The sequence below is a fragment of the Leiobunum rupestre genome, chromosome 4 (genome assembly GCF_980474605.1).
Source record: "Leiobunum rupestre chromosome 4, qqLeiRupe1.1.hap1, whole genome shotgun sequence".
Classification (NCBI taxonomy): Eukaryota; Metazoa; Arthropoda; class Arachnida; order Opiliones; family Sclerosomatidae; genus Leiobunum; species Leiobunum rupestre.
This window is the reverse complement of record NC_143387.1, coordinates 48317855-48344049: the sequence shown is the minus strand read 5'-3', so window position 1 is coordinate 48344049 and position 26195 is coordinate 48317855. Positions and strand designations below refer to the sequence as shown.

Below are 26195 nucleotides of genomic sequence, written 5' to 3'. Positions count from 1 at the left end.
AAAATAAAATCGTCTCTGCCCAACACGGTGGTTTGCTCCACTTACAACCTTTTGTGCGATATTTTTAATTCGGAGCAGAAAGTGCTCTCGCTACTAGCTGTTCAAACGACACGATTAAGGTTACTCGCCTAAATCTTTCATTTCATCCACGAAACTTTGAATGTTAATTTTACGAATTTCACGCGTGTTACGAGAAAATCTTGGTTTGACCACAAGCGATTTTAATAAGGGTTGCGTTTTAACTTTGCTTTAAATTTAACGGTTGTAAGGCTATTTTATTACAATCTACTACTACATTTCAAAAACACTTAAAGAAAATGTATTTCTGATTATCAAATTTATTTACTTTTAAAAGATGCGTACCATTTTTAGAAACCCCGAAAGGTATTGCGTTCAATTACCACAAAAATTTCCTCAATTAATGTATTATACTTATCAAACAAACCTAAAACTAATCGCAATTTAAAAATTTTGAAGATTAAGGAATTCTTTTTTAATTAAGATAGAACTCGAAAATGTCCCGAAGCGATAGTGTCGTAAAATAAACGTGACAGTTAATTCTCACGAAACGGCGAGGATTCAAAAATAAACATTGGATCGAACCGCTATTTAACATTAACCTCGATGAGAAAGGGGGTAAAATTCTAGCTGACGGATCTGACGATTAAAACGGAACGGGAGAACGTAGGCGAACCCAGAGGGATCGAATTAAAAGCTACCGGTTGATGAAGTCTGTCTGGCGGCCGATTTCCCACCCGAATTACCATACTTCGTCAAACGTACATTGTTTGTTCTTGGGAACTCGTAATTTCAATCATTATCGCGCCAAGGCCCGAAGCGCTTACACCATTTTTAGAAAGGAACGTTATATTTAGTGGACGCAAAAAGTCTCGACCTTAATTTCGAACGCGCGCGTAATAAACGCGTTCTCTCTAATAAGCCTGAACGGATCCCCAAAAAGAGGCGTCTCGCTAATGCTACCTTCAAACCATTGTAATAATAATAGACAACGTAAAAGGGGACTTCAATGGCGGAGAGAAAGACGCAAAAAATACCAACAACAAACGCCGAAAGATTTTACGCTCCAGTTAAAACGGGGAGGAGCGGCTAAATTAAATTCGCAGAAATTGACGCGATTGACTCTCTCGCGGCGTTCAACCTACTTGAAAGTACATTCCAGATGGGGATGTTTACAAAAGGAATACTCCATAGATTCGATACTCATATTTGAATATTAAAAAAACGGACAGCCTGTCCAAAAGGTTCCGATAGTGGCCGCTATTCTATTGTTGATGACATTCTAAGATAAATATGTTTTCATTTTACTCTTTTCAGACAAGGCTTAATAAACTCCATTTAGTAAACCACTGTTATCTTTTTATACTGAAAGATATATTAAAAATTAACTTTGGTTTATTAAAAGAAATAATTAATAAACTAGCTCCTGAAAAAACCGACCAGTAAATTAAATTTAATGGTAACTTCATATCCTTCCATTCCTTCTACCGGTATTTGGAAGTTAATTAAGTTGATTAAGTACACGAAACAAGGATCGACCTCAAAACAGCAGGAAAGTAATCGCGGCAAAACCATTCCGGAGAAAACATCCAATTCCCATTTATTTGATCGAGCAAAACCTCCCACGAAACAATGCCATCTGAAAATACTTCCTGTCAGTGCCATAAGAAAAAGATGATGTCTCCTTGTCTTTACGTTTAATACGTATAAATTATGCGAAATCCGTTTTTCCTCCTACCCGGATTTGGAATCATTTTTTTTTGGATCTTGAAATGTAGGACTTTTTTAGAAAGTTTGCCATTTGGGCCGCGGACCAAAATTAAACCAATTCAAGCCGATATACCAAAAAAATAATAATAATAATCAGAATAATAAATTATCTACATTGATACACGACTACGTTTAACTTTGGTAATGTTCGCGTCAAACCTGTATGATGAATTGTTGAGATACTTTCATATAGATTGGGGTAAAATTTATTTTCAAACCACCCTATATTAATTGTAAAAACCAGGTATTTGAAGTCGACCGATATATCTAAATTCCGCTCGTGTCCTAAATGAAAACATGGACCGCGAAAGGGTAAGATGGTTTCCATTTAGGACAGACGAAATTTTATTAGGAAAAAACAAGTAATATTTAAGCCTCACACGAACAAAGTTGAACCAAGTCTGTATTTATTTGATGTAAGGAATAATAACTGCATCATGGTCAGGGCCGTCTTTACCTTTCAGGCGCCCCTGGGCTAATAATATCAGGCGACTTTTTTCATATGACCGGGTCTTTATTGGTGGAACTCAATTTTTATTTTGCGTGTGAAAATAATCCGCCAAGTTAGGGTATAAAAGCAGGTAAATAAGCCTGCTATACCTCGCGCGCAAAACGTCATTTTTAAATGGATTACTATTTACATAAGTGAATAATATTGTTACATTATTCGCATGCAAAAGTTTTACTGAGAGCTATTCACAAGACAGACTACATTACGGGCTTCGTCGCCGTTTTGCGTCCGCTTTCTAACGCGTCACACGTAGCCTTTGACAGCGTCTCGCTAGGGGGAGATTTTCTTCTTGTGATGACGTAACTCCGTTACTAGCTCTTACAAAGAGAGTACCCGAGGTGTTTATTGCCGATTTTGTTCAAATTCGGGTGTAATGTGGACCTATATGTGATATGAAATTTTCAAAAAGGAGACGTTGCACTACCATTCGATTTGTCATGGCAAACGAAAATGTTTTTGCCACTTACAACAAAAATAAGATTTTTTCCTTATTTTACCCAAAAAGTGTTACAATTTTACCACAAAAAATGTTCCAATTTACCCAAACTTGATGAAATTTAATTAAATGTGGTCCAAATTACTCATTTCGTGATTTTAAATTTTTTTAAATTTTCTCGTGAAACCTAGAAAATCCCATGCTTTTTTAAATGGAGATTTTTTTGTTTGAAGTGGTCAGAAACATTTTTGGTGGCCATGGCAAATCGAATAGGTAGTGCAACGTCTCTTTTTGGGAAAATTAATATCTCATTACGTCCGACTTTTAACAAAATCGGCAATAAACACTTCGGGTACTCTCCTTGTTATTGAAATATTCCCCAAAGTGACAAACTGTGGAACCTAGGAGCAGCAAACACAAGGAGTACGCAGGTAGCCTTTAACATGCTAACGCAGTGTTGTGTACAAATTTCATTGGTCGAACCTTTACGCTGAACGTTTTACGAAAAGGGGGGAAGATAATTTCCGAATTTTCCCCTTCTGCCGGCGCAGGCGCTAAAGCGTCTAACCAAGGAAAAATGTACACAAGAAAATCCACGACTTTTGACGGGTTGCGTTCTCCTTGTGTGGGGTGCTGCGTTTGTTGCTCCTAGGTCGAACAATATTGCAGACTTATACTATTTACAATAGCTCAAAGGCTTAGATGGGTCGAATTTTCCCCGGGCACGAGAGTGGGGGGAGGGGGGGGAAGTAACCGGCGCGCGCATCTATCGCGTCGGAAGACGTAAGCTGTCCGGAACCAATGAGATACCGGGCTGATTTTTTTTTGGGGGGGGGGGAGTATGAGTATGAGGGGGAGGCATTGGGACAAAGTCATTCTCCCAAAGTTGAAATATATATATTCTTGGTTGAATCTAATTCATATAGAACTAAGCTAGCTCTTTATTCGGTCTCGTCCATTTAATAATGAAATGTAGAAGGAAAAAAATAAGGGTTTGCGGGTTCCGAGGGAGAATGATCAGCGGTGCGTGCTATTAGCGAGCCCCCCCTGGTGGCGTAGAAAGGCGAAGCCGAGTTTCGTTGGAGTGTGGAGGTGGGTCGTGAGGAAAAATCATCTTCTATCTGTTCGCCAAGTAACCTTGAAATCATCGCGCGCTTTTTGAGAGGATTTCGCTTATTTCGTTCAGTTCGGTTCGGAATTATGGCAGTCTGTGTGAAATATAGATAAAACACGGGGATACGTCGCGTATCCAACCGGTTTCGGATAATACCGGATAACCGGAATAACCTTTTATTTGTGCCCAAATTGGAGTTATGGCCGGTGAATTGGATTTACGACACTTGGAATATTGTATCAACTCTCACTACGAACAAAATACGAGAATCAGGTAGATTTCGAAATTTATTTTTTTTAAAGACTTGATTTGGGTACATTTGTTCGAATTTCATTCGTCCGAACGGTGGTACAAATGTCCGAATGATCATTTGTCCGAATGCTGGAAAACAGGATCGTATGTCCGAAAACGTATTTCATTTGCCCGAAAAATTTATCACAACATTTGTTGGTGATTTAGTCGTTCAATTTATGTTAACTTTACTGGCGAATTTCATTTGTTCGAATAATCGTTTGTCCGTTTTTTCGAACATTAGGAATTGGTTGTTTTTTTAATATTGTTAATATAAGAAAATAGTAACATTAACGTGAACCTAACCTAACCTAACCAAAAATATCCACAACATTGATCGATATTAATACGAATATGAAGTAAAAATACAATATATAGATATAGCAGCAATTAAGAAAAAACAACTTGAACAAACAACGATATTTACAATGTAGTTTTTTATTTTTAATTCTTGCACTAAAAAAATCCGGACTAAAAAAACAGCAATAAGAAATACTAATTTAGCGACAGAATTCGGACAAGTGATGCTACCGATTCGGACGAATGAAACAAACAAGTTGACCAATTCGAACAATAGAAACATTTGTTATTTCGGCGGTTCGGACGAATGAAATTTGAACATTTGTTCCACCGTTCGGACGATTGAAATTCGAACAAATGTACCTACCCCATTTACTTACTAACGGCCCTATTAAAAAAAAACTACTGAGCTATTTTTTATATTTTCATAAAATATTCACGTTACTGATCGCCAGTTTTTACAATTAAATGGAATTAAATTTGAAAGAATGAATATATTTTCAATGACACTTGTTTAATTGAAGCTTATTTACTGAGAATTTCTTAAAATATAATGTAACAGATATTCAATTTAAATTTTAATAGATTACTTATTTTTCATATAATTAAATATAATTAATATAAGTAGAAGAGTGGTTAGCAATTTCGCCTCGCAGTGTTAGTTAGTAGTCGAGTTCAATCCCAACTTGTGCCATTGTGTGAAAACTCGAAACAACTCGTTCCGCGTTGTGTTTGCAATGTATCTGCCCACTGATTAAAGGGGTTTTCACTCGCGCACTTCGGTTTCCCCGTTCCATAAAAATTCGTAGAGGTTAACGATAAAAGTAAGTGTAGGGAGTTCTTGGCTCGCGTTGCGTGAAGGCGGGCCTACACCCTCCTACGCTTTCAGGGTTCGAATTAAATTCCCTGACATTTTCAGGTTTTCCCTGACCAATTTGCCAAATTTTCCCTGACCATTTTATTAGAATAAATGAATGGTTTGAGGTAACATCTTTAAAAATATTTGTTAAGTTTTTTTAATACATCTATCAACTTATCAAGACTGATTTTTTTGAGGTCATTATAAAATTCCCTTACTTATTTGGTCCATTTTCAAATTACCTTACTTTTTTCGACCATTTTCCAATTCCCTTACTTTTTTGGACCCTTTTCAAATTACCTTACTTTTTTGGACCATTTTCAAATACCCTTACTTTTTTGAACCATTTTCAAATTCCCTTACTTTTTTGGACCATTTTCAAATTCCCTTACTTTTTTGGACCCTTTTCCAATTACCTTACTTTTCTTGGACCATTTTCAAATTACCTTACTTTTTTCGACCATTTTCCAATTCCCTTACTTTTTTTTAACCATTTTCAAATTACCTTACTTTTTTCGACCATTTTCCAATTCCCTTACTTTTTTGGACCCTTTTCAAATTACCTTACTTTTTTGGACCATTTTCAAATACCCTTACTTTTTTGAACCATTTTCAAATTCCCTTACTTTTTTTGGACCATTTTCAAATTCCCTTACTTTTTTGGACCCTTTTCCAATTTCCTTACTTTTTTTAACCATTTTCAAATTCCTCGACTTTTCCCTGACGTTAATTTTGAAATCATTTTCAAATTCCCCGACTTTTCCAGGTTTTCCAGGTCGTGTACGATCCCTGGCGTTAAAAGTCGCTATTTAACTTGGGCGTAAATATGTTTTATTATTATAATTATTAAAATGCTAATTTTGTTAACTCTGGAATCTCACTTCAATGGATTTAAACAAACGACATCAATTATAATTGTTACTGTTGAAATTAAATATCTGTTATTGAAGTTATAATTAACCGTAACTACTTTTAACGTTAAAGCGCAAAGAGGCTTTATTAAAATAAAATTGAAATAACAATAACAATAAAAATATCTTCGTTCGATTTTGGAGAACGTAATGCTAGAAATAAACGGAAAATGAGTTCGTTCCGAATAAAATCTTTTATAGGGTAACAAATAATTAGAATTTCGAAACAGTGAAAATTTGAAGAACAAATGAAGGAAAATGCGATAAAATCCGTAACGTCTACAGAACGCGCCAGGCGCTCCGTATTGAGCGCATTTGATAAGAATCGATGCTCCATTTAAGAAAAAAAAGGCGTAAAAAAAGGGTAGGAGAAGCCGAAAACTGCACCGTTTTAGTTTAGTTCAAACACACAATTTGAGGCTTTTTTTGGAAACGTGCGGCGAAATGATACGCGACGCGTCATTGATTTCGAACGATTTCCTGAAAATTGAACTCTCATCTCGATCAACCGAAGAAACGACACAAACCGACTCAACAAGTTGTCGCCTCGTTACACCCATTTCTTCGCGTTAGAAAGTTCAAATACACATCTTTCTTGGACAATTTCTTTAATTTACGTATTTATTTTTAATTCGGCGTTGACTACTACGAAATTACCTTGATAGTAAATTATTAAAGTTATTCCAACATCTTCTAATGGTTAAAATAAACAATGCAATGTAAATTCCATATTTATGTTATAGACAGATAAATATTTGACAAGAAGATAATTTCACATGGGGCATTAGAGGGCAATTTTAAAATTCCCGAAGTCTTACCAGATGCCGCCAAAAAATCGAAATAGTTCTTTTTATAAAATAATCTTGACCATCTTGTTGAAATGTTGCCTCCCCGCTTCAGCTGTGGATCCGTTTTCTCTCCCACTAAAGAGTTTATGAACTCATTCTTAGGCATTTGCTGAACTATTCCAGGGCAACATTTCAACAAGTTGGACAAGCGTAAAGACATTTTATAAAATCAACTATTTGAAATTATCTAAACACAGCGAAAAATATAAAATTTATTAACTTTTGTATATACAATTTATTAACTTTTGTATATACAATTTATTAACTTTTGTATATACAATTTATTAACTTTTGTATATACAATTTATTAACTTTTGTATATACAATTTATTAACTTTTGTATATACAATTTATTAACTTTTGTATATACAATTTATTAACTTTTGTATATACAATTTATTAACTTTTGTATATACAATTTATTAACTTTTGTATATACAATTTATTAACTTTTGTATATACAATTTATTAACTTTTGTATATACAATTTATTAACTTTTGTATATACAATTTATTAACTTTTGTATATACAATTTATTAACTTTTGTATATACAATTTATTAACTTTTGTATATACAATTTATTAACTTTTGTACATAGTATTGACATAAAACATTTCTTTAAATAGTGTTAAAAAGTTATTTTTATGATAAATCAGTATATATTACCTTACCGCTTAGAATAAATTAAATGAATAGAATAGAATTTCCAAGAACTTCCCTCTAGAAATTTGTGATCAATCTATTGTATTCGAACCAGGGAACTAACATTGGAAATTATTACAGAGTTATCATTGTTTGAAATATGCGAAGAAATGGTAGACAAGACCGTATTTTTAAGGGGCATTAAACATACAGCCATTCCAAGCGTCTTTTCCTATATTTCTTAAAGGGGAACGGCCATGCTTTTCCAAATATGGCCTTATTTCCGTATCAAAAGATTAACAAGACGTTCAATGTACTAACACGTACCTTTTTTGTCTTGAAAAAATAGCTTTTGGCCCAAAAAGTTGAAACGAAAAATAACGCCAGGTGTTTGGGTTTGAATTTTCGCCGCCATCTTAGGGGCTGCCGCCAGCGCCCCTAACCCCGTATGAGCGATTTGCGAACTATCCTAACTTTTAAGTCTCTTATAACTGGAACGCGCCGCGCGTGCAAAACAAATTTTTCGCGTCTTCAGCAGCGCGCGCTTTTACGTTGTTTTTCTGTCTCACCGACTTCTCACCAGGTGTCGCGGCGGACGCGCGCTTTTCGATTTCCCGAAATTTCTTTATTTTATTAAAAATTAACCACTCAATATTTTTTGATGCGGTTTTCGCCATAAATTTTAGTTTTTAATGGGCTATAGGGCTATTTAACTGGTTAAAGCTTGACCGTTCCCCTTTAAGTTTCGGCCATCGATGGGACTGCATTTGAATGAGCCCAACATCATGGACGGACAAATTTGGGAAACTCATAAGCCACCAAAAGATGCCCGTTCAAGCGGAGAAAACTGCGCCGATTTGCCGCTATTCGATCGGAAAGAAGCTTCTTCTTGCAGGCCGACTTTCGAGGCCGAATCCGTGAAAGCGATTACCACTTCGTCTCATTACAGCGACAATATTACTTTTAAAAGGAAAACTTTTATAAGCGACTATTAAGGGTGGAAAAAGTAAACTTAATCATTTATCAGAGTGAAACTAATACGTCCATAAACTAAGGAACTAGCGAAATCCCAATTCAAATAAACCAACTTTTCATTGAACACGCCTTTTAAACATTCATTAATACCTCTATCAGGGAAAGGAAATCCAATTGGAAATTCATTAGAAAACCAAACCATCAAAATTTAATAAAGAGCAGGATAATATTTATCCATATTTTATCCACGCTACGTGACAAATTTCCCGAACGGACAGGGTAAACTAGTTCTTAATAACACGTTTTCGTACCATAAATTATTACCTTTTATTTTTAGTGCCACCCATGGTTTAATTAATAATTGGCTTTTGTGTTTAAGAGTAATTAAAATTATTCCACTTGATTATCAGCTAGGGTAATACCCAAAGCACCACCTTAAGCCCAAGTCACGTAGCGACCTTTAATGCCTTCATCCCCGGTGGCAGAGTTAAGTTGCGTAGGAGGATCGCGACAACTAGGAGCAACAAACACAAGGAGAACGCAGCTAGCCTTAAAACACGCTAACGCAGTGTTGTGTACAAATTTCATTTTACGAGCCTTTACGCTGAACATTTTACGGAAAGGGGGAAGACAATTTCCGAATTTTCCCCTTCCGACGCGACGGCAGCTGGAGCTAAAACGTCTAACCAATGAAAACTGTACGCGAGAAAATGCACGACTTTTGACGGGTTGCGTTCTCCTTGTGTGGGGTGCTGTGTTTGTTGCTCCTAGGTGGCAAGCCCTTCATTAGCCTCTACACGTTTTTATGGAACGGAAGAGCTCAGGGTAAAACTTGCAAACTCTTCGTTCCGAGTTACTTTTATATTCGTAATGTTTTTTGGTATTTATCTCAACTTAGGGAGAATGCCATGAATTTTCGCTCGAAAACTAAGTTTCTTTACCCTAAAACTGACCAACGCGATTGAAGCAAACGCCGGTGACATTTTCCCTCCCCCCTCCGGTGCCGGGGTAAATTACACCATAACAGGCCCGTACACAGCCGCCAAAACTCGGGGGCGCTCAAATTCTTTTTGGGGGTGCCAATGCCTTGAGTCATTTTTATCTCCCCACCTATGAAATTAGTAAATTGGGGATGCTCAAGTACTCATTTGGGTGCGCTGAGCATCCCCTGGCGCCCCCCCCCCCCATGTACGGGCCTGCACCATAACACTCGTGTATTGTCTCAACATAAGTCATTTTCTCCAACGTTTAATTAAATAAATTCTTGAAATTGTTACTGCTGTTTTAAATTGATTTTTCTCTGAGATGCTTTTGGTAGCCATTGTAACTTTAGCTAAATATGTAGTGCTGTCATATCAGTTGGAACTTCTACTGGGTTTTTCCAACCCTCTTTTTTACCAAGTGACTAAAAAAACATTATATATTATCATAAGTGTATAATATTGTTACACAAGTGTGACACTTCCTTTTCTTCACGTGAAAAAGTTTTACTGATAGCTTTTCATTACGGGCTTCGTAACATTTTTCAATATCACAAGGATTATAAGAATTTGCCATTTTTTGGTCCAATCATTGTATGCTTCGTGCAAAACAAGGTCTCATTGAAATTTTTCAATGGGAATGTTATATAGAGGCATACTTATGTTACATATGGTCCTACCATAAGTGTATAATATTATAAAATAAGTGTGACACTGCCTATTAGTCGCGTGCAAAAGTGTTACTGAGAGCTATTCGCAAGACAGACTGCATTACGGGATCCGTCGCCGTTTTGCGTCCGCTGCAAACGCATCACACGTAGCCTTTGACAGCGCATCGCTAGGGGGAGATTTTCTTCTTGTGATGACGTCACTCCGTTAGTAGCTGCCAGTAAAATATTCCCCAGAGTGACAAACTTATAGAATAATATTATAGACTTATGGTACTAATAACAGGACCGATAATATACTATTAAGTTCGGAAATGAGTGTCAGTGTCGAGAAAGGATTTGGTAAGAAAATTACCATTAAAAGAATAGGAATTGTCAAACTTATTGTTATTATATTACTTATGAAACAAAACAAAATATATACCTCTTATAGCGAAGTATACATTATCCCAATACTGCTATTGTTAATAACATTTAACCTCGAAAGCTCCCATTGCTTGACCGAAGAAAAAAATAGTGCGCGCGAAAATGCGTCATAATAGTGACTTTTTAAAAGTATTACAGAGGAAAAACATAGTTCATAAAGAATTAAATATCTTTACAAAACGTAATTTTTACACTTTACACCGTCAGGCGGATTAACTCACGCCGTTAACTTTAAGCCGTGATGTGTTGAATGCTTCCTACGTTCAAGAAGGATTAGACAAGGAGTGGTTATGTGAAGTCGCGCTGATATATTGACTGTAATTCCAACCACCCACAACCGGGAGTAAAAGGGGAGAGGGGATAGCAATGGTAAAGTTTTATCACGTGGTTTTGGAGTCATCGCATTTCTTAAACGTACCTACGTAGCTCCCTCTCTTGACGAGTCCGTGAGCTGAGCACATCTAATTATATTTTACGCGCGAACCGCCAAGGCTTAACTAACAAATTGGTTATGTTCACAAATTTTCATTAAAATGGGAAAATACTGCTTATATCGATCGTGTAAAAGCAATGATATATCAAAAGTGTCACGCGCTCAGGGTTTGCGTTTTTTCTCGGTTCCCAAGCCGAGTACAAAGTATGAAAAATGTGTTCTATGGGTTAATGCAATTAACCGTGATGATATCAATACAGTGGATATAAAATCGCACCACTATGTATGTTCCAAACATTTCATAAACGGCATTGGTCCAACCCCAGAAAATCCTGACCCGATTAAAGAGATGAAAGAGGTAACCTATTTAATATTTTATTATTTTGTTACTGTTTAAAACTAATACAAATTTTGTAACTAGCCTTCAATAACACTGGATCATAACTATGCCTATTCTTCAAGACAAAACGATTATGCTCTTCCCAATTACCATGGAGAATTAGATTCTCCAGTTTTAATGTGTAATGCAAAATTAGCTTCGAACCTGGATACAATCGTGGCTTCGAACCCGGATACAATCGTGGCTTCGAACCCGGATACAATCGTGGCTTCGAACCCGGATACAATCGTGGCTTCGAACCCGGATACAATCGTGGCTTCGAACCCGGATACAATCGTGACTTTTAACCCGGCTACAATCGTGACTTTTAACCCGGCTACAATCGTGACTTCTAACCCGGCTATAATCGTGACTTCTAACGCCGATACAATCGTGACTACTAACGCCGATACAGTCGTGGCTTCCAACCCGGATACAGTCGTGGCTTCCAACCCGGATACAGTCGTGGCTTCCAACCCGGATACAGTCGTGGCTTCCAACCCGGATACAGTCCTGGCTTCCAATCCTCAATTGGTTGTGGAAGTCCTAGAAAGGTCAAATATTGAGGTACACCCTCTCAAAAAAGTAGCCCATGATTTTTTGGTTTATCAGGCAAATAATATTGAGAAATGTGATTGGTCAATTGAAATTTTGAAAGAACTCCAAAATAATCAATCTGTTATAAAATCCTTGAGGTTAAGGAAAGTATCAAATAGTTGTTTAGTAATGGTTGAAATACTAAAATCATTATATGCTACTATTAAATTTTGCAACGAACCAGTTTCTTTCGACCATATGTTATTTTCTACAAGTTCTGTTGATTTTCACAAACCAATTGTTTCTCTTGAAGATTTACTTAGTATTCTCTACGAAATTGAAAACTGGAGAGCCTGTGGTGGTATACAAGGGGAGTTATACACCCATTTTAGAAACAAGTATTTAAAATCGACCAATGTCTGCTTACCAAGCCAGGCACTCAGATCAGGAAAATGTAAACAATTATTCATGGGCATCACGGCTAACATTTGTCAGGCTTGTCAAATATCTAAAAAAGTTTTGGAATGTCGAAAAAAAAGGGAAAAGCAAGTTAGATTAGGCACCAATAAAAATACCAACATCCGTTACATGTCTCAAGATCAAATTAAAGGAAAGTTTTCTATTTTGAATAAGAAAAATGTTGCTTTAAAAAGAAAGGCTAAACTAATGGAAATCAAACTTAAAAAGACCTTTAGAAGTGAAGCCATTTTTATGTCGGAAGAAGAAAGTAAAGATTTTGAAAACATTATTGCAAGAAATCCCTTTGAGAGCAGAACTATTTTTCAAAAGCTATTAATGCGAGAGCAATTAAAGATATTAACCTCGAAAAAATCCAGACCCAAAAAATGGCATCCGGCAATAGTTCAATGGTGTCTTTCAATCAAAGCAAAATCTGCTAGTACTTACGAAGCTCTAAGACAAGCCATTCCTTTACCTTCTCAAAGAACTCTCTTTAATTATTCAGTTGAATTAAATACCAAAAGTGGCTTCAATGAAGCTGTATTAAAAGAAATGAGCCAAAAAATTGATATCAACAACTTGGAAGAGCACCAAAAATATTTCACACTGATTATAGATGAAATTCAAGTAAAACAAGATTTGGTGTTTAATAGTAGTACTGGGGAATTGATAGGAGCAACGAATTTGAATACCTTCAGGAATAAGGTCAACGACATGGAGAGGCGAATTAAAGGAACTTCTGAGGATTTAAGCAATAAAATAAACCTAGCTTCGCATATCCTTCAGTTAATGGTTCGAGGGATAACCACCAATTTCAAATATCCATTTGCCTACTTCCCATCTGGAAACAACAATGCCGAAGATTTATTTTCTATAATTTGGGATGCAGTTGAACATTTGCAAGCAGTTGGATTTATTATTCTTGCAATTGTATGTGATAAGGCTACCTCAAACCAAAAATTGATCAAAATATGTACTGAAAGTGACCGAAACAATCACCAAGTAGGTTTTCAAACTGAAAACCCATATAATAATGGAGACCCTCTTTATTTTGTATCCGACATTTGCCACAATGTAAAAACTGCTAAAAATGGCTTAAGTAACAGTGGTAAGATGAAAAAACAAAAAGATGGTACTTTAAAACAAATTAGGCTACTAAAAAAAGGTGGAAAATTTATTTTGTGGAAGCATGTAGTTGAAACTTACGAAAAGGATACCAGTTCTCTGTTGCGGCTTGCACCAAAGTTAACATATAATCATGTCTATCCTAACGCATTCAGCTGCATGAGAGTGAAACTTGCCACACAAGTAATGAGCTCCAGTGTTGCTAATGCAATGGAAGTGCTAGTCGGTGATGAAGCCTCTGAGACTGTCAAATTTCTGCGTTACTTCGATACATTTTTCGATATTTTGAATGTATCAAATGTTTCAGCATGTATTCACAAAAGAAAACCAGCCTTGGCACCTTTTACAAGCAAAGATGATTGGCGATTAAAGGTATAAAATAAATAAATAAATTGATGAATAATGTTTTGCAGTATAACAATTTTCTTTCTCCCTAGTGGTTGGTAGATGACTTCCTTGCCTATTTGGACGAGTGGGAAGAAGAAGTCAATCAACTAGATACGGAAGAAGATAAATCTCAAATGCTTCTTAGCAAGGAAACCAGAGAAGGTATCCGAATAACTGGTACGTTACATGTCCTCAGTGGCGCACCCAGACATTTTGCCTGGGGGAGGGCAAAGGCTTGTGTAAAATGGGATCTTCTGGGGGGGGGGGCTGCCCCCCCCCCTGCATGTCCCTAATAATTTAACTGCAATGAATGCATTCATAATTTGTTAAACTCTTATTTTATTTTTCAGTTTTCTCAACTATTGAAATTATTAAGTTTTTATTGGAAAAGGGAGCGCCTTTTGTTTTAACAGCCAGATTGAATCAAGATTGCCTCGAAAACTACTTTGGCACCCAGCGTGGGGCTTGTGGTTCTGGTGCCAACCCAACAGTCGATCAGTATGGCCAAGGAACTAAAAGGATAAAACTTATGAAATCTTTATTGAAAAAAGTAACTAATGGTAACTGCACTGCCACAAAAACAAAAAGACTCGAGAGAAAAAAAGCTGCCCGTGATGCTTTTCAAGATCGTCCTCAAAATATTAAAATCATTTAAAATATGCCAGCTTCCTGCAATTTTTTTACATTAAACATCTCTTTAAAGCATCCTTATTTTTGGTAGTTTTTTGTGTTAAAACTTTGAGTTCTTGGCGTATGCCACTGCTATTTAAGGAATCTCTTTTTAACGCCTGAAATTTATTCTTCACACTTCTGGTTAACCCCTTTAAGTGACAATTAATGAGAATCGTAAAACACTTGCTCTTTGCAGCATTTAAATTTTCCCTATCCTCACCCCACAGATTATCCCAAGTTTGGTTAACATATAAATCATTTCCTAAAGCCAAAATTATTTTGGCTTTTCTTTCTTCATTTAAATTGAAGGGATCATCTGCATTAATAAAATTCCTGATAACATCACAAATATGCTTAAAAAATTTGATAGCTTCGGTTGAAAGAAAAAGGAGTCCTCCCCTATCTTGTTTACTACTCCATTCGTGAAAATCTTTCGTTGCTTCGGATTTTTTTACAAGGCAATTTTCCCAAAATGTCTGACAATTATAGAGGCCAATTAATTGATTAACGGTGTATCCCGCCATTTGGTGTATAACTTGTAGCTCTTTAGTTCTTTCATCCTTCGGGCTTAGTTTTATCGTCTTAGGGTGTTCTTTTTTCTCGTTAGGCACAACTAAATCTGCTTCTTTTTGAAGATAGTTCACATGAATTTCATTAAATAAACGGTTGGAAAATATTGATGTTACAAGGTACTGATCCTTCTCTTCTAGAGCCTTAAATGGTGGCATATTTGAGAAAGATTTCATTAATTCTGAACGAAAATCAGCATTGTTAATTAGTTTGTGCCTTTTGGTGGTAAATTTCACTTTGTCCAGCAATCCTGTTTTTTCATCAGCAAAGGCAGACAGAAAGTCAACAGCTTCGTCTGTTATCTTAATACATTTAGATTTCCTTATTTCTTGCAATGCATCCTATTGAAAAGATTAGAATAATTAAACCAAAAGGAATAATTCATTCTGTTTCCACAGTAAATTATGCCCTTTGCGGAATTTGATCATCAGTTATAACATGGCTAGTAACAATCAGTAATTAAGAACATAGGTACCAGTAGAACAATTACCTATTATTTTTAATACTTACGATCACTGGTTTTGGTCTGCCAACAAAAGTAACCTTATACAATTCGGAAGCATTAGCAAGTATTACATTTAGATTTTCCATTAAAAATTCTTTATTGAAACCAATACCTAAAAAGAAATAATCGTGCAAAGGCTTAAATAAGCATTGAAACTTTTGAAATATTTAGTTATCATTTTTAATTACCTGTATCGATTTTCCTCCGCTGCACCTTAGTAATCTTTTTAACTATTCTAATTTTGCAATAGGTATGATCATTTTGATCCATAATCACAGTTACGCTTTAATTTCAGTGAAAAATGAACAATTGAAACTAATATTTACACGAGGAGACCATTTCGTTATTATTTTTGAGATACCTTTCTTTGCCTGCCTGTAGAGGGAGCCGTACAGTGTTTCAATTTGGTCACGTGCTAATAACTTGCAAAGTGTTTCCCCCTTTAAAGTATCACCCCCTTTCTCCCCACAGTGGGAGTGTTGGCCGTCGGAGAAGATTTTTGAACCTCTTAAATAACCACTCCTTGTCTAATCCTTCTTGCTACGTTCTATGGGAAATCGGCGGCCACTGGAACCCGCCTCGAACAAGCGACTGTGGCGGCATCTGGGTTAGCGTCCTTAAGTTATTTTACGAGTCCCAAATGCAAGTCCATTTACCTTCTGCCAAAATAGAAGTATCGAAGTATCGATAATTCAAAATAGTAGTCGAAAAAGTCGCCGACCAGTTTAGTAATATTATTTCGGCGACAGCCGTTTTCGGCGTGGAGAAACAGCGTGGCTAGACAAAAGCCTGCCATAAAGATAGCAATGTTGTCAGATTCAAAGTATTTCGTTTTCCGTATAAATGTGCAGCTTTGCAAGTAGGAAATGACATTTTTGTGGCGTAGTATCGACTGGAACTGTTTTTAAATATCACTTTTAGCCTAATCCTACACGTCTTCATTTACATTACATTTGGAATTGGTGGATTCATTTTGCGCGTGAAAATACGCCGCCATGTTATGGTATAAAAGCAAGTAAATAAGCCTGCTATACCTCATAATGTAAAGGTATTGTCGCGTGCAAAAACGTAATTTTGAAATCGGTCAATAGCTCTACACATTCTTACCTATTACATAACAATATTTGGAAATATTTATCTTCAAATGTTTGAATGGGATACATCCCAATTCAGTCCCTACATCAACGTCCAAATAAACCTAGATTTTGTAGATTACAATAAAACTGAAGTTTATCTTATCTAACGTAAACAGGATATTCTCTGAAAATGTTTCTCATGGTAAATACTCACCATCCCTAAACATTTTCTTATATATCTCGGCTGCTTCTACAAACGGACGTTTTAAGGGGTAATTTCTAAAACAATGGTAAGGTTGGGTCGTGATAACACGCAACACCTAAACAATAATTACTTAAACGCTTTTAGTAGAACATTCAGTTGTGGATGCAGGGCCGTAGGGAACTAATACATATCTTTCGATCTGAGGGACACGCCGATAGTAAACGAAACCCCTCGAATCTAAAAACAGGGAAAAAATATATCATCAATTCCGGAAGATTATGGCGCCGAGAGATTAAAAGGTCAAACGTATTTCACCTCTTAAATCGTTACGAAATATGGAATGGGTCTATGAGGAAGTTGATCTTGGAGAATTGGGTTAAACAGTCTCTAAGCAAAGAAACTCTAAAGTTCTAGGCTACTTAGTTTAAAAAATTGGGATATTCTACCGAAATACGGCGTTTGGGAAGATTCAAGTGCCAAAAATTCTGAAATCCTGTTAGTCATAATATCTAATAAAAAATAAGGAAAATTTTGAACAAATGTTTATAAAAGTAACTCTACTGGCGCCATCTACTTTGATAAAGAAAGGAAATGGGGCTCTAATCTTTTCAATACCAATTAAAAATTTTAAACCAAAAAATATAACAGTCATGTAAACTTTTAGTTACATTAATTTTTTTAAATATGTTATTAAATAAAATTTCGTAGAGGTTCCCTCGTTTGCCACTAGATGGCGATACTTAACACCTACTTTTTCAAAATAAATTTAAAAAGAAAAGTAACGGTTTAGTGAAAACTAGGCCGTTTCGTTTCAGTAATTCCACTGATTTCAAAGAATAACGCTATAGGCCTACATTGTATATATTTTAATTTTTATTAAGAAAAAGTAAATGGCTAGGAACTATAAAAATTATAGTTTTCTTTTAAATTTTTATTTTACCTACTTTACGTAAGAGCGCGAGTCACCTGTTAAACAATACCATTCGGTAATTTACTCAACGAGTAAAATGCGCTTATAAAACAACACCCTGAAAATATCTTTGCGAAAATAAAGGAGCCCATACGCGTTTTTCGAATCTATAATTAGAAAAATGGAGTGTTTGGTCCGAAAATAGATTGACGAGATTGAATATCGTAATTTCAATTAGAGGCGCGATTTTTGTAGCTAAACAGTTAAATTTCCCCGAAATCATTGACGCGTACACAAAGATATTTTCTTTTGAACAATAAGAAAGAGAGAGAGAGAGAGTAGAAAAACTTTGTTGAATGGTAAAATGGGTAAAAAGAGCGTTTCACTGATACTTTCCTGGTGGGCCATCAAAAGATCTTTGACAGCGTGTATAAAAAAGTCCTAATGGATTGCCGAACGTAGTTTAATAACCTTCTGTTACGTCACATTATGGAAATGGCTAGGATGTTTCGCCACAGTACATCCGCGTACCCGCCTAGATCCTCGCTTTCACAAATATTTGTTCGAAAATCTCGTAATTTGCAGAGAGATAAAGGCGCTTCTTCAAGGGCATTATCCCCCAATCCCAAAGTCACTGATCTGCCAAATATACGCTGGAAACAAGTCTACCAACGTTGGTCAATAAACTGTGGATAACGGTCGAGAGATCTAAAGCGAAAGCCAATTTATTTTCCGATACGATCTGAGGTAAGTAAAAATAATAAGCCAAATTGTTTAGGCTACGGGATAAAATATTGTCTTTTAAATCCGTGTTTGGCATGCTGCAGCAGTTGAGATACCCGCTCTCCAACATCATTGCTTTGCAGTATCACACCAGCCGGGATAGTCAAGCTTCCGCCAATACTCACTCGTGGTGCGACAGTCTAGAATGTAGTAGAAAATCCTGTTTTTAATAGTAATCAGCTAGGCTAATACCCAAGGAAGCGTATAAACCTAACAGCGGGATGGGCATTTAGATTTTTTTACTACGTTCCAGACTGTCGCGCCACGAGTGGGTATTGATGGAAACTTTCCCTGCTAGGGTCAGAACTTTTATTAGCACTGACTAAAGCCGTTCATAACGTCTTTCGTTGAAATGTAATGTTTACAGTGCCGTATTTAAGCCTAGGCCAATCTATAGGCCGTGGCCTAAGGGTCCATACTTGGAAGGGGCCCACCAGTGACCGTAATTACTGTATTCGAAGGCATAAATCTATAATGTCAATCGTAATTTATATTGGAGAAATTCCTGTGTAGAAGATTTTGTTTTAAAATTACCAAAATGTCTGCCTGGCAGTTTACGGACGCAGCCTTAAATCGCAATGTTGCATAATTATCGCGTATTTAGTCGACGATTGTTAAGAGCTTTTATTTAGTAATATAACCGTAGAGCTCAGACTTCTACGCTGAATCAGGGAAATTCAGGCAAGCCTAGTTCCAGGAATAAGAGTAAATGCAGCGCGTGAAAATTGGGCCCAGATTCCTTATCTGCCTATGAGCCCAGGATCTCTAAGTCCGGCCCTGAATGTTTAGGCTCAATAACATGGCAGTGCTGCCAAATCAATCTCAAGTTTCCATTGAAACCTCTAGATGACATCACTGTCTTTTAACAAAATATAAGGAAAGATGTTCAATATTTAACTGAATTCAAATTTTTACGCGTTACGGTGCAAGAAACGCATCAATGAGACCCGTTACACTAAAATTCTAATTTCAAGTGTCAAGTTTGATACAGAGATGGCGATGTTGCGAGTAAATCAAACGTCTGAAATTAGAGACATTACCTATAGGGCCCCCGCAATTCTAAGAATACATTTTTCCATGATACGAATCAGTCTGCCTAAATGAGTGTGGACTGTACCCGGTGCGGAACAATGCGAGGCGCTCATTGCGGTCTAAAAGTAAAAGTGAACTTACTTTCCTCCATTAAAAAATCATCATAATATTTAAAAAAAAGGCGGTGGATCTAAATATAAAAATAAGGAACAAAATAACAGCCAATTGCGAGATACATTTGCCAACATTTCCTGACTTATTTTGTTTTAAATTTATTCCTTAATTCGTCAGATATAATTCACGGGTATAATGAATTGAAAACTCGATATAGCGAATAATTCACGGTTTCAAATTAAGCGGAAACAATAGAGGCTCTGAATAGCTTAATTTCTTTCGGCCCCACTTCTTCGAATCCCTCCCCATTTAGCGGTTTCATTAGAATATTTATCCTCCTAAAAGGGTTGCGCTCGCGGTGTTTTTCAAAAGTGCGCCAGGATAATGAAGAGGCGGACCCTGCCGGAAACTGGGCCAACTGTCAAGAGAAAAGAACACCATAAATAGCCGGCCCGGGGGAAGCCTCCAACCTTAATCACGTTCGCGTATTTCCACTATAGTCAGTTGAATTATAAAAAATACCCCCAATTCAGGTACAATAATTTCAAGCAATTCCGGATTTAAACATCCGATTCCTCGGTTTTTGCACCCGTCAAAATTAAAATCTCATTATTAATAAAAACAAACCTATAGTACCCTTGAGATTAGTTAAAGACGAATATTTGTTTTAAAGGAAATTTTGAATATTTTTGTTTTTATTCCGAAATTAATGTTTATTTATGTAATGATATTTTTTTTACAGAATCCCTAAAATATTTGAGTGATTATATTGAAATAATTATTTTTGGATTCAAATACTTAAATTATGAAAAACATATAGTCAAAAACACACCTGCAATTAATAAAATACCGAATCCGTCTGATGGTTTTGAGGAAAATTTCAAATATTTTCGGGATTACGCTAAAATTAATATTTTTAAACTGTAATACTAAATTTATAAATAAATATTTGATGCTTTACGGCAAAACAAACAGAATCATGAAATCATATTGCTATAATTATTACTATCAATCACGATTAAAACGCCGATTTCATAGTTGTATTTCCATGGTATAAATTAGACAGGCTTGAATATATAATACGCGTTCCGCTCAGTAAGTCTGGAGTTGTCGTAAGATTCGAAGCAATTAAAACATTTGAACACCGAGTGAAAGCGAAATAGGTAATGGCCGCCATTACGTTAGATGGTTCTAGACAATTTCACAAACATTTAACGAGATTGGTATAATTTTGAAAAATTAGTTCTATATAATTTCCGACAGTTGCGAAAGCCGTAATTTCGACGCGAAACCTCTACGCAACAATCTGACATCTGTCGGAGGTCTCCGCGTAATTAGCCGAAACAAAATCATACCGAAAGCGAGCCAAAAAAGCGCTTAATTACGAAAGACAATTGAAAAGTAACGCGGTGTACGCGCCACCGCGACCGATCAAAACCGGTCTCTCCCTTTTTATAATCAGTTGTAACAAAAGCGACTTCGCAAAAAGGTTAATTCTGGGGCAAGCTACATTTCTCAGCCATCAGAGAAAAACATTTATATGGAGCGAAATATATAAGAGAACCACGCCTGTAGCTAGTTTTTCCAATCCCAAAGAGAAAAAATCCAGTTCGTATAAAAATGTTGAAATAATTTTCCAGATAAATTTTTACTTTATATATCCTATTCACTGTAAAACGAGATTCGAGGATTTGAGTAAGAACCTACTAAATATATTGCTTTTTCCGTTTCAACAAAATAGGTCAGAGTTAAATGCCAATAGGTCGCGATACGTTTGTTAAGAATCCAGTCCGCTCAAATACTACTAATAATTCAACGGATAATTAATTCGATAAAACGCTTTTATAAATAAATTTACGATAAAATTATAATTAAACGCGAGGGAAAAACGTTTGGCCAGTTTTTGTATATTTTATCGAACACCTCTTGGAAATTTAAAAGCTATTAACTTTCAGAAATTCTTATTTTAGACGTCAGAATTATTCATGCGAAAAACTTTCGTGTTAATTTCACGCCACTGTTTTTAGCTTTTTAAACCACCGATTCGAACTCGTTCGATACTCGGCAAATTAGCGGAAAAATATAAAAAAAAATTTATACGTTCAACATTGGGACTGTTACCTTCGATAGGAAAAAAAGATATATGTTTTTTTCAGGGGGGGGGGGGGCGAAACGTAACCCGAAATTAATTGTCGATCGTAATTAAATACATTGAAATTGAACCAAATTCGGTCACGCTACAGAAAACGGTTTTTTAAAGGTAATCCGGCAGGCCTATAATAAAGTTTTACAATAAATTAATTCAAGATGGCAGCCATGGCTAAGAGCGGAGTGTGAAGGGGGAAAAGGGGGGTGAGACTAGCCTTCCGTCGTAGAAATGATGACGTCGAATGAAAGATACTTATAATTCCATTATTTTGTGATGGTTTTCACCAGCGTGAATGACGGTTTTTCGGGGAGTGGTACAAAAAGCGAAATACTTCCTGAAGGAACTTCCACGTCAAGGAATTAACAATGTACGTCGAGCCGCAAACGTGGTCAGACGGGCCAAAACTTCACGGACTTGTGCTTTGAAAAAAATTTTTTAACTAAGGCACTGCGGATGGGACTGCACTCGGTACCACTAGCCCCGGAGAGTAAAAAATATATTAAAATTTCAAATTGGTGTTTTAAAAACACAACGAAGCTTGAGATGACAAAAATTAAACCGAGTAAACATTAATATTATTACCAGAAGGGGCAATGCTCATCCAAGTGTGATTACAATTTTCGGTCTTAGAGTTTGAATAAATTAATGCTTAGTGTACTGAGAAAAATAAAAAAAAGGTTTCGTAATACATTTTTTTTATTTTTTAACGCGAATATACGGGGTTAATCCCGGGAGCTAGAAACTGCCCACTGGAACGTCTTGAAGTGTGCTTTATCGCGTACATACTGTTTAATCTAAACGTTATCTCTACGCGTTTAAGAGCGCGGGCTTAACTTAATATTTAAGTTTTTGCCCGAAGTTATTGCAGTAGAAAGCACCCCTTTTACGCCAATCAATTGTTTGAACGAGAATTGTAAGATGAAAGAAATGTAATGTAGAAAAATGTAAGACAGACAGTGGTATTTTCAAAGCCTTCAAGTAAGTGGCAGACACGAAATGTTTTCTACAACGCTAGGTGCGATTTTCATTATGAGAACCACTTTGAAAATTAAACTAAAATCCATCGAGAACTGTCAAAAGCTATTTGCGAATAATGTTTCTTACCTGGATAAATTCAATTAAATTTCGAGTTACATCCGGGGTTTCCCTTCTGTCAAAGTCGCAGCAGGAAGTAAACCCCAATTAAGATAATTAAAAGATTGTTCGAAGCCTTCATTAACTAATAAATATAATTCAATGATAATTATACTGATTAAGCTGGCGCAAGTATTTTATTCCAACTAATTACTCTACGAGTTGGGAGGTTTTTCATTTTTGAGGACAAAAACTTTCGGCGAGGTAAAAAGAGATTTGCATAATTACGACGACCGCCAATTTCAAAATCATACAATATTATATTTTTAAGATATTGTTGATAATTTCCAGTCCGAAAATTGTTGCGTTATCGGTGAATCCATTTAATACTTTGAACTGCTGATTAACCTTCGAGAAATATTTCGTATTGATACCTGATTTAAGCTTGCTTGATCAAGAGCGTTATTTAGTTTCATAAAAGTAGAAAACAAAATTTGAAACTTGCTCAAGAGCGATTCTTAGTTTCTTAAAAGTAAATAAGTAAATTTCTAACTTTGTGGCTCAAGAGCGTTTCTTAGTTCCTTAAAATTAGAGAACGAAATATTGAACTGGCCCAAGAGCGTTTCTTAGTCCCTTTAAATTAGAGAACCAAATAATGAACTGGCTCAAGAGAGTTTCTTAGTTCCTTAAAATTAGAGAACTAAATATTGAACTGGCCCAAGAGCGTTTCTTAGGACCTTTAAATTAGAGAACAAAATAATGAACTGACTCAAGAGCGTTTCTTGATCCCTCAAAATTAGAGAACAAAATAACTGGTTCAAGAGCGTTTTTTAGTTCCTTAAAATTAGAGAACAAAATATTGAACTGGCTCAAGAGCGTTTCTTAGTCCCTTAAAATCAGAGAACGAAATATTGAACTGGCTCAAGAGCGTTTCTTAGTTCCTTAAAATTAGAGAACGAAATATTGAACTGACTCAAGAACGTTTCTTACTCCCTTAAAATCAGAGAACGAAATATTGAACTGGCTCAAGAGCGTTTATTAGTTCCTTGAAATTAGATAACGTAATATTGAACTGGCTCAAGAGCGTTTCTTAGTTCCTTAAAATTAGAGACCAAAATATTGAACTGGCTCAAAAGCGTTTTTAGTTCCTTCAAGTTAGATAACGAAATATTGAACTTGCTCGCTCAAGAGCGTTTCGTAGTTCATTAAAATTAGAGAACGAAATATTGAACTGGCTCGCTCAAGAGCGTTTCTTAGTTTCATAATTTTCAAATAGAAAATAAAAGTTTTCGAACTTAGTGGCTCAAAAGTATTACTTAGATCCCTAACAGTAGAAAGTGAAATAGTGAACTTGCTGACTCAATAGCATTTCTTATTTTCTTAAAAGCGAAATTTTGAACTGGCTGACTGAAGAGCATTTCTTAGTTTCATAACACCAGAAAATAAAAATACCGTGTGAGAAATCAAACCAGTCTCTGGAATAGGTGCAACACGCGAAGTCATTTCTCGGAACGCGAGAAACACGCTCTCTGGGCTCAAAACGTGAGCCGCAATAAATGAGAAAAATCTCAGCTGGAGGGAAAATGGTCTACTACCAGAAGAATTAAACGAACAAGCTCTCCGTAAGTTAGATATATCGCTTGGTATACTTTCCATTTCAAAACGTACACTCTACGAGAAAGAGCGTTCCAAACGCGTTGAGGGAGTTAATATTATACGTTACGTGTAAAAGAAAGGAAAATTTCGTAGCTATCTCCGTTGCCCTAGTTGCCCAGAGCCAAAAAGCAACGCCAGGTCTAGCCAGCCAGTTTCTCGTCTAACCAGGTCGAGATACTAAAAAGTCAGCTTTCCAACCTCCAACGCCGCTTCCCCCTTTCCCCCGCCCGCGCGCGCTTTTTTTTTCCACATTCGAATCTTTGATACGAGGAATAAAAGTAACGAGTGAAGAAAAAAAGTGTTTTCTCGTGGCGATGGCGGGTGCCGTAACTTTCGATTCGAAACTAGTCGCGAGTAAGCCGTTAGGCGGCGCGCAACACTTGACCGAAACGGGAACCAAAAAATTGGAAAAAACGCTTTTTGAGGAATAATCCCGCGTTTCGATTCTAGACGAGAAAGTTGAGAAAGTAAAGTTGTCGGTATCGGACGTCGAATTTCGGGGGCTCTGGTTAGCGGCGATTAACCAGCGGGGATCTCGCGCGCCACCGACACACCGGACAGGTTTAGCTGAATGCCCCGGGCCAGGTACGCACGGACAGTGACCCTAGTGTGGCGGCGTGTTACGTTTCATTTAGTCCACAGTGCAGCGACGGACATGGATTCCACTCTCGACAACATGGACGTATATTGACACGCCGATCTCGGATTTACCATCGTTTCAGGTAAACGTTTCCGTCCACTTGGCCCGCGGATCACCCGCCTTCTTCCGTTGTCGCGCTGACCGTCGAATGGCACACGCTAGAAGCGCGCTTTTGTTCAGTAAATGTTCAATGATAAGCCATGTGTTTCGTCCGTTTAAATTTTATTCTTATAATTACTCCATGGATCGTTTAAAAAATTAAAAAAAACAAATTCAATGATAAGCCCTTAAAGTGTAAAGTTGATCTCAATGACAACGGAAATTAAATCAGGCTATATTTGCACGCTATACAGCAATTACGTTCTAATATATATTATTTTTTAATTCATTAAAACGGAAAATAGTTATACTTATTTATTATTACGTGGTTTTGGAAAGATACGCTAATTTTAAAATAATCACAAATGTCTGAAAATTTTAATTTATATTTATTTAAAATGCGGCTTCACCGAAAATGTATGTAATATAAATGTATATATATATATATATTTATATATATAATATATTTATTATAAATAATGCCATTTGACAATTATGATAACAAATTAAAGGTATGACTGTGACGTAACACATTTCAAAATCTTCATAATTGAAATAATTCTATATTAAGATGCAATGAAATAACAAACAAACTATGAGTTTATTTTGTTATTTATTTATTTCTTATTTTGGATGAAA

General features: G+C 36.2%; 3 protein-coding genes across 4 annotated transcripts in view; 2 read left to right on the top strand and 1 right to left on the bottom strand.

The window, feature by feature from the left end:
* Window positions 1–26195, top strand: part of sona (sol narae metalloprotease) — a 67026-nt gene that overhangs the window by 10954 nt on the left and 29877 nt on the right. The window contains exon 1 of one of the 2 annotated variants that reach the window (XM_090172789.1): window positions 25138–25539. The exons of the other annotated variant lie outside the window; for it this stretch is intronic. The gene's annotated coding sequence lies outside the window, so the exon portion shown is untranslated. Of the gene's footprint in view, window positions 1–25137; window positions 25540–26195 lie in introns of those variants that run through there. 2 annotated transcript variants of the gene reach the window in all.
* Window positions 11156–14774, top strand: LOC149948067 (uncharacterized). Its single transcript, XM_090172778.1, has 4 exons — window positions 11156–11542; window positions 11606–14056; window positions 14122–14248; window positions 14422–14774. The coding sequence occupies exons 1-4, from the start codon at window positions 11285–11287 to the stop codon at window positions 14724–14726; spliced, it is 3141 nt and encodes a 1046-aa protein (XP_090028904.1). The 5' UTR covers window positions 11156–11284; the 3' UTR covers window positions 14727–14774.
* LOC149948066 (uncharacterized) lies at window positions 14394–16020 on the bottom strand. The gene is made up of 3 exons (XM_090172779.1): window positions 16007–16020; window positions 15824–15839; window positions 14394–15654 (listed from the first exon to the last, which is right to left on the bottom strand). Exon 3 carries the CDS (start codon window positions 15487–15489, stop codon window positions 14752–14754), a length of 738 nt encoding a protein of 245 aa, XP_090028905.1. The 5' UTR covers window positions 15490–15654; window positions 15824–15839; window positions 16007–16020; the 3' UTR covers window positions 14394–14751.